The sequence below is a fragment of the Coturnix japonica genome, chromosome 24, assembly GCF_054131305.1.
Source record: "Coturnix japonica strain WE chromosome 24, WE-NBRP24, whole genome shotgun sequence".
Classification (NCBI taxonomy): Eukaryota; Metazoa; Chordata; class Aves; order Galliformes; family Phasianidae; genus Coturnix; species Coturnix japonica.
The window spans coordinates 2,362,512-2,371,193 of NC_140686.1; the positions used below are offsets into that span (position 1 = coordinate 2,362,512).

At 49.4% G+C, this 8,682-nt stretch overlaps 1 protein-coding gene across 4 annotated transcripts; it reads right to left on the reverse strand.

Annotated features, from left to right (window-relative positions):
* Positions 1-3,683: 3,683 nt before the first annotated feature.
* On the reverse strand, positions 3,684-6,554 carry LOC146756983 (protein MANBAL-like). 4 transcript variants are annotated; one of them, XM_085523409.1, is made up of 3 exons: positions 6,375-6,554; positions 4,480-4,670; positions 3,684-4,041 (listed from the first exon to the last, which is right to left on the reverse strand). In XM_085523409.1, the coding sequence occupies exons 2-3, from the start codon at positions 4,627-4,629 to the stop codon at positions 3,934-3,936; spliced, it is 258 nt and encodes an 85-aa protein (XP_085379535.1). In that variant the 5' UTR covers positions 4,630-4,670; positions 6,375-6,554; the 3' UTR covers positions 3,684-3,933. The 4 variants fall into 4 exon arrangements, with proteins under 4 accessions (XP_085379535.1, XP_085379534.1, XP_085379533.1 ...); XM_085523408.1 differs by having other exon boundaries at positions 5,597-6,554; XM_085523407.1 differs by lacking the exon at positions 6,375-6,554 and adding an exon at positions 5,100-5,590 and having other exon boundaries at positions 4,480-5,006.
* Positions 6,555-8,682: the final 2,128 nt, after the last annotated feature.

Below are 8,682 nucleotides of genomic sequence, written 5' to 3' on the forward strand. Positions count from 1 at the left end.
GGTACTTTTTTTTGTTTGTAACTTGTTTTCTGACTTTACTTGAAAGCCATAATGTTTCCTCTCTCTTTTTTCCTCTTGTTCTGAGTTTACTGCAGGTTTCAAAGTATCACATTCAAGCACACTGAATAAGTTTATCAAGAGTAATTCATAGTTGTACAACATAGCTGTACAGGTCTTACCGTAGAGCATAAATATCAATAGCATTTTGCAGATGGAGAAACCGAGTCTCAGACTGTGGGATTTGATTTCATTTAACTGTATGAAAGGCACCTTCATCTCACCCAAGCTGTTCCTTTGGACTTGTAGGAATGCAATCTGACCGGCGACGGCAGGTGACGGTGTTGTGGTTGTCCGAGCGGCAGTTCTGGCACCACACACCGACAGCTTGGCAATTCCGTCGCAAATGTCCCTTAACGCCGCACCGGAAACATTTAACAGAGGTGCTTGGGCCTGCACTGGTTACCGCAGATGCTTGTAAGGGTGCAAGAGCTGCTGACACTTGATTCTGAGAAGCCTCAGCCTGTGCCTTTAATCCTGCCCCTAGCTCTTTAATAGCCTCAACTATGAAAGCCTGAGCCCCTGTGGGAACTCTCGATAATCTGTGTAACGCCTCCTCTATTGTCCAGTTACTCCTCAAGGTACTTAGAATGCCACGAGCTGTAGCATTACAATTCTGAAGTGCACAATGGCTCATTGCAAAGGGGGGTCGAGGGGGCCGGCTGTAGCGCCATGGTCGATGCAGGCGGCTCGTCTGATACGGACGTGCAGGGAGACGGAGACGGGGCACTCGGCTCCGCAGCCACCGGCAACGCAGGCTCGGCGGCCGGCGGCAACTTTATGGTGGACACAGCAGGGGGCACCGGGCAATCTGACCATTCATTATAATTCTTATTCCTCCCCTGCACAGCACTAGCTTGCTCTGCCGCTTCCTTTTCTGCCAGATATTGCAGCAAATCATTATAAACCACACGCCACCAGTTCCCGTAATTTTTAGCCATTTTCTCCCCATCTATCATTCCCTGAAAAATTGCATCTCCAAATTTACGCCATTCAGCAAGATCATGCACTAAATGCAGATTCTGAAATAACCCTTTAGCATACCCATACGCTAATAACTTGGGGAGTTCCTTTTGCAAGTCTGTCCCCTTAACCTGACTCTTTTTTTTCAAAAAGCAAGAAAATACCTGACGCTTTTTTTAAAAAAAGCAAGAAAATGTTTAATAAACCGCTTGCCTTCCCATACCTATTTGTCAGCGTGCTGTTGCAGTCTTAAGGATGTTGGCGGCCCGTATCGACTAGGCCCTTCTATAAGGTCACCTAGAGCACCTGCACCTTCTTTTCCTGGCTCATGCTATCCCCGCTGCTTAAGGATCCGAACACCTTCACCGCTGCGATCCTTCCTGGTAGGCCACGTCAAGGGTCACCATTTGTTGTAGAACGGCGGGAGAAAAGCAAACGACCACACCTGTCATTGACATATGATCAGCTATTCTCGTTTATTCCTTGTGTCACGGTTTGAATGAAAAATCCACCTGCGTCCGTGACAGGGGGCCGTGGGCCCCGGAGGGGCCCTAGGCCGAAAGGAAAAAGTTAATTAGGAAAAGAAAACAGCGGCAACGATCTAAGGAGGAACACTTATTTACTAAATACTATATCGAAATACCGGATAACACAATAAAATACAAAATAATTGAAAATTGAAAATTGAGCTAACGAATCAAGCAAAATAGGAGAGAGAATGAGTCCCGTAACCGAGAGGCCTACTGTGAATCTAGGCGAACGGCTGAAGGCTCCCACACACTCCCCTGAACGCCAGAACTCGAAAGACCTCAGTCTAGTCTGCGACCGAGTTAATATAGAGTCCAGGTCCCGTGACCCATCGTGTTGCTCTCTGGGAGATGTAGTCTTCTTCTGTAAGTTGCAGATTCAGTAAAATTATTCATGCTTTATATGATGTTATGATGTGGAATACTGATAGCAAAATTACAAAATTATTAAACCATGACACCTTGGCTGCATGTACATTCATAATACGGATAATTAGCTCATACATATTGCAAAAGCGGAGCTCATCATTGGTTCCCAATTACATACCATCCCCAAGTATCTTAACAACTTGTTATCATCCTGAAAGTAACTCCCTTGCTGAGTTCACAAAATCATGGCCAGTTTCTCACCATCACAGGTCATCCTTGCTTGTTGTTCTTGCTGTCCTTGCAGGTGGTATGGCTGTTTGTTTAACTGCACCATGTTTACGACCCTTCTCAGCTAACCAGCTGTAAATAAAACTCTCTACAGGAAATAAAGTCTAGTTATCTGGTAAAGACACGAGGGAACAGTGCCAGTCTCATTGGAGAAAGCGCACACACACAGATTGCCTCCTTTCATTAAATGCATTTGAGTCTAAATATTGCTTTAGCATCTTGGGTTCTAGCAGTCAGAGCTTGCCAACTGGAAAAGGACACACAGAAAATGGCAGAGCAAGATGTGCTAGCTTCAAGCTTCCAACACAGAGCACCAGATAATAGAGGGGCAGACACGCATCTGACAGTATCCTTTAATCAAAGAGTCCTGTTCAATCATCTCTAAAGTCAATGGGCTATTACGGTTCACATCTGTGTGGCTTTCCAAGGAAAGTGAGTTGGCTGCCTTTCTAAAGGCTGTAATCAGTGCACGGGGAGCTGCGAGGCTCTGCAGAAACAGAGCAACAAGCAGCTATTACTCAGGTTTGTAGATTGGTGCTGCTGAGAAGTGAACACTGCTTCCTTCTGCTGTTCGAACCAAGGTAGTCTCCAAAGCCTGAAGCCTCTAAAACGAAGCTCATCTGTACCTGAACCTAAGCATCATTCCTAAGAAATGGAGATTGTCTCTTTTGTTTATTGTCATGTGAATTAATCACATGCACAGGGAATCATGGGGACAGTGCATATACAGAGAAAATAAGAAATAGAGCATACAAACAACCTGAACACAAGTTTGTCAGTTCCATCGCATTAATTGGAGGAATGAGGGCCAGAAACCCCACATCAAACAAAGCGGTCATCATTCCCAAAGAACAAGCACAAGATATACAGTATCTCAACTAAATTCATTGAGGGAAATGATGGGTAGTGATGGCTGCAAAGAGAACAGAGGAGTAACGGAGAATCAGCACCAGCAATTGCAGGCTCTGCCTCACTGTAGACCACATCACTGAGGTCCAATTTTAACTAAAGGGAAGGTGGCATCATAGTCTCCTGTCTCACATGAAAACTTCACCTAAAGCTTCAGCTGTACAACCTCAAAGAGCAAGTGTGGAAGCCAGTACTGGAAACAGCCAGTAAACACAAAACCCTCCGAGTCCAACATGCAGCTGGGCTTCCCAGTACAAACAGCAACAGACAGTGCATCAGAACCCAGAAAAAGCCAAAGGGCTTGAGACAAACTCAAGGCGCAGGGACACCTTTCTTCCTTCCACGCTGCTTTTGTTTCTCTCAGCCCTCACAGAGCAGGGGATGCTCACAGTCCGTCGCCAGCAGTTCCAGATGGGCTGAAAGGCCACCAGTTGGGAACACCAAAACGGAAACATGGGACAAGCAGCTCCATTTCCAGGAGGGATGTGAAGCCAACCAGTTCATGACCCTGCGATTACCAGCCCGAGCCAGGCATGTTTTGAGCAGCTATTGAAAGAGGCAGCACCACTATTCAAATGTTTGTTTCGCTTTTATTTGCAACAAAGAGAAGCTAAATGCATCCAAAATACATTTCAATATGAAATCAAATAGGAGGGATACTGGTAATGACTAAAACTTCCTTAGTTCCTCTCCGCAGTCCACGAAAGGGAAAGCATGGCCAGGCCTGAAAACCAGACCACGCAGTGTGTGTCCTTTGGTGCACCTCTGAGGATGCAATCCAGGCGATTCTGCTGTCCTTTGTGCCTTCCTGCTCAAGCCCTTATCGTTTCTTTTTGCTTTCCTTCTTGGCTTTCTTGCTCAGCTGAGCAGCACTTGCCTTGGGTTTCTTCACTGTCTCCCAAGTCTGAGACTCAAAACCCTCCGAGTCCTGCAAGAAGCAATTGGGAAACAGTCAGGGAGCTTTCTTACAACTGGCTGACAGCTGCTTTGGGAGAAAAAGTCACCTGACCGAGCAGCTTTGGGGGCCAGCACTGGAAACCGCCTTCCTGACCTCAAGGCACATTAGAAACTCCACCTCTGTCTAGTTCCCAAAAATCCCATGCAAACCAGAGCCTAAAGTCCTCTCTAGCAAGGCGGTCCGTGCTGGGAGGGTGGACCCTCTGCCTGGCAGCTCATAGGGCGCAGCAGCAGCTGCAGGATAGGATGAGCTGGCAGCTCAAGGCTGCTGGCGTGCGGAAGGAAGGACAGAACCAAGTGCGGCACTCTCAGCAGTGCCGGGGCACACTGCCATAGGCAACAGCTACAGACAGTTCCCTCCCAGCCGACTGCCTGAGCATTCCTATCAGTCTCACACAGCGCTACTTACTGCCTTTGGGGACTTGGAAACTGGCAGGATGATGGCCAGCACACACAGGAGCTGGAAAAGGTCTCCAAACAAGAGTCCGTAGCGCAGCATGTTCTCCAATATCGTGGGCTCAGGGATCTCAGGTGGTGAGAAATGCAGTTCAACAGCCATAGCACAGACAGCTGCTGCTCCACTGCTCTCACAGAGGCTGCCTGCAGTGAGTGGGGAAAAAGGCATCATTAGTCTAAGGCAATGTGATGGGGTTACTTCCTGCTAGCAAACATTTCCAGGCTGATTAAGAGAGGTGCTGGGAAGATATCCAGGGCCTACTGATGCGAGAACAAAGAGGGACAGCAAACTTGCATTTCAGTTGCCTTTGCCCGCCTGCCTACGAAAAGAGCCCTCAGCCTTCAGTACTGCTGCACTTGCAGGTGGGGGGGAGTGAGGGTGACGGAGCACTGGAACAGGCTGCCCAGGGTGGCAAATGGATTAAATCCTCTGGCAGATGTCCGTACATCCTCTCAGGAGTGGAAGTAGCCCTGGGCTTGCTGAAATCAAGCAAGCCCTCAGAAAAGGGTTGGGAAAAGTACTCTGTAAAGGTGACTGATGTAGTTCTCAAAACCACCTACTGCTGATGTTACCTAAAAGTGGTGATGGCTCACATTCCTCGGGTAAGGAAGTGCAAAACGGTGAGGAGTCAACTGGATGGTTCACACTTCTCAAATAAATAGGATGGCTTACTTAAACACAACAATAAATCAACAAAACATCCAACCACATGGAGATTATTTTTCCATCTCCTGAGAAGAGAGAGTATCTGACAGCACTGCAGCCAAACCAGCCTGTGACGGTCACAGCCACCACCAGCCGATGCTGTGCTGGGAATTTTAACTGAACCGTGAAGGCAACTTATCGAATAGCAGCAGTGCTAAACAGAACAATTAAGGCAATAAACAACCACGTGGTTACAACAGCCTTGTTAAGCAGTTGTTAGAGCACTCCAGGACACCTGCATGATATCAATAAATTCATTCCTCCCTCCCTCTTCAGCCGAGCACGCAGACTGCGCTCACTGCCAGGGGACGCTCTCAGCAGCGCGTGCCCTTTGCAGAAGGCACCTGGGCTGTGCTTTACTGACCTGCTGCTGCTCAGCCGTGTTCTCAACGCGTGCTCCAGTCAGCCCACAGGCTGCCAGCTTCTCATCGTCTGTTCCAGAGCCCAGTGCCGGAGCTGCTGCAGATGCTGAACGTGCTCAGGGCCCGCAGCTGTGTGCTCAAGGCATCTGCAGCTGCCGGGACAGCCTGAACAAAAGCCTCGCCAGGGCTTTGCACAACCCCAGCTGAGCCATCAGGCAAGCGCTCAGCAAACAAAAGGTAACGCCATTTCAAGGGTCGCAGGGTCCCCAAAGAGAAGCTGGGGGCTGCCGGGGAGGAGGAGCAGGGCGAGTGCAAATTTCCACTTGGAGGCTTCACATTAAGACACTCCAAAGGAGGCATCGGGGGGTTTAAAGCTTCCGTCAATCCACGCGTGCACAGCTGCAGAGCGAGGCCGTCTCGTGTCTCCCGTGGCCCAGAGGAAGAACTGCAGCCCCAGCTGCGCTGTGTTACAGAGATCCAACCGGGCAGCAGAGCACGCTGACCTCCTCTGCTCCCTTCCTCACTGTCCCAGCTCCCAGCCCGTTCCCGTGCCCCTCGGAGCCCAGCCCGGGCTGCATGAACTGCCGCCCTGGTTGCAGCCCGTCTGGGCCAGCAAACCTGCTGCGCTGAGCGGGAGCTGGAGCCGGGACCAGGGTCCCGCCTGGGGTACGGCAGTGCGGGTTCCGCCCCGTCCGGGGCCGCTCCCCGCTCCTCTCCCGGTGCTGCTGGCAGGGGGCAGGAAGCGTGCGCTCCTCTGCACGAGCCACGAAGGGCACCTACCTTGGGTGCGGAGCAGGCTGCTCCCAGCTCTGGTGCAGGTAGCCGGGCTCCTCGGAGTCGCGTAGAGCAGAGGACGCCGAGTGCCCTGAGCCCGGAGCTGGCCGCAGGACGGCCTTGGTGCACCTCCTGCCACCGCGGTGCTGCCCGGATGGCTTCCAGCCAGGCTCTCGCCTCTTCCGCACAGGCTCAGGAAGGCAGGAATTCCCACAACGATCACGCCCAGAGCTCGTTTTCATGGCACATCTGCCCCCGGGGGATGGCGATGGGAAGGGGTGCGGGGGAGGAGGGAGGGAGGGAGGAATGGGGGCTGTGTTTTGTTACGCTAATGCAGCATCGCTTTCTGTCGGCTCTCTTTGCTTCCTTCGGTGGGGACATTCGCACACCTTTGTCATCAGGCATCCCTCCCTTGCTGTCCTGGCGTTCCTGTTACTGCTCTCCCCCACGAGTATGTCCCAGCAAGAAGGCAATCTCCGGTACAGCACCAGAGGACATTGTGTGTTGAACAGAACTCTTGCAATGGAACCGAGCTGTGGGTAGGAGCTTTACCCAGAAGCTGCTGTAAGAATACGACTTTCCCCAGATCCTTGTCTAAGGGTCCTAATAAGTCTTCTGTGCAGCGATACCTTGCGGTTCTGTGTGGGTTTGTGGTCCGTATGGCTGGCCATACCTACCCTTGAGTTGCACTGGGCAATGTACCTGGGGGTCACCTCACTGGAAGGAAAGCAGTGTGCAAACTGCAGTGGGAAATTGCATTTAGGAAAGCAGGATATTGAGGTTCGTTTTCTGGTGGATATGGGTGCTTCTTACTACCCATAGATGGTTTTGTAACAGTAGTAGATGCTACTGCCCAATGGGAAAAGGTTTCCTTTTTTTGGATTAATTAAACATAAGCTAAGAAAACAAGCAGGAATACAGAAATTCTTGTACCTGCCAGGTTACTCTGGCAAGAAATTGAATAAAACTGGAGCTAAGAGTGCAACGATATTGACTGATTAAAAACTGTAACTCTGGCTTTAACACAAACTGGGCAAAACAATGTTGTACCCCCAGGAGTTACAGCAATCTCAAATATGATACACTTAGTGGTGTGGGCATCAGGGCCAAAAATGAAGCCCTAAATAGAAATTAAAAGCAAGAGCTTGCCTAGTCAGGGTAAAGCGGTGCCCTTTGAGGCTATGGGACTGTAGGAGGATAAAAGAAATAATAGGTAACTTTTTGGAGTTTGGATTCCAATTTTGATAGCAAGTGCTGTAGTTTGGTACAAGACTTGAGGGCAAGTACTAGAATAGTTGAATGGATACACTCAGTGGTGGCAAATCCGTGCACTTTATTAACCAAGTTAGGGAACGAAAAGATGGAGTTTACCTTCTGGATTTGAGGGATGTCTCTTCTGCCTGGTTTGGCCAAAGGAAGCCTAAGGTTATTTGTCTTTGAATAGGAAAGCCCTGATATGGGGGGAAGAGTCTCAGTTAACCTGGACAGTGTTACCCAGGGTTGTGAGAACAGCTGAATGATGGTCAACTCATGAGCCTGAGATCTGGGATCCTCCATCCTAGGGTGGAACTTTACTGCAGCACGTGGCTGCCACAGCAACAAAAGGACTGTGTACAATAGACTGAGAGTTTGCTGAGTTTCTTGGTTTACAGAAAGCACAAATAACTCAACAGCAAGTGACATATTTGGGATATGAGATTACAGCTGGACTTTGAACCTTAAGGACTGCCAGGAAAAAAGTCATCTGCCAAACCCCTGAGCTGCAAATTGCCAAGGAAGTGAGTAAGGGATGGCCAGGGTGCCTGAGGGCGGTGGCTGCGCTGGTACTTGTGGGAATACAAGAAAAGCTGTTCAGAGCAGCAGCTGTGGAGCAAGATAAACAGCATGAGAACCAAGGACACCTCTGCAAGGAGAAGAAGGGTCTCAGAGCTCTGATTGGATACGTGCCTGCATGGACAGTTGAAAAGGGTTCTGTAGAATGCTTTGTTGACATGTAAAGGTGTTTGGGAAAGTTGTAAGGGCGGACGGGAAAGTTAGAAAATAACAACTTGTGAAGGTCTATAAGGGATGTGAGAACTTGTAATAAACGATTTGGATCGTTCACATCTGAGTCCGTGCCTCAAACGCTGCAAATGTGGTGGTGATAGGTTGATGGTTGGACTTGTTCTTAGAGGTATTTCCAACCGTAATGATTTTTTTATTCTATGAGGGTTAAGGACTCCAGGACAGTATCAGTGAATACTTCATTCATGGCTTGAAAGCTGAAGCTTGAAGCTGCTGAGGTTGAATGAGGAAGAGTATGTCCTTTGATCTG

Bases quoted from the DNA above. Each gene is read 5' to 3' on its own strand.
- LOC146756983 (XM_085523407.1), bottom strand. From the start codon at position 4,698: ATGATGCCTTTTTCCCCACTCACTGCAGGCAGCCTCTGTGAGAGCAGT. The intron at 4,042-4,479 runs GTAAGTAGCGCT...TGCTTCTTGCAG, and splicing joins TTTCCAAGTCCCCAAAGGCA to GACTCGGAGGGTTTTGAGTC.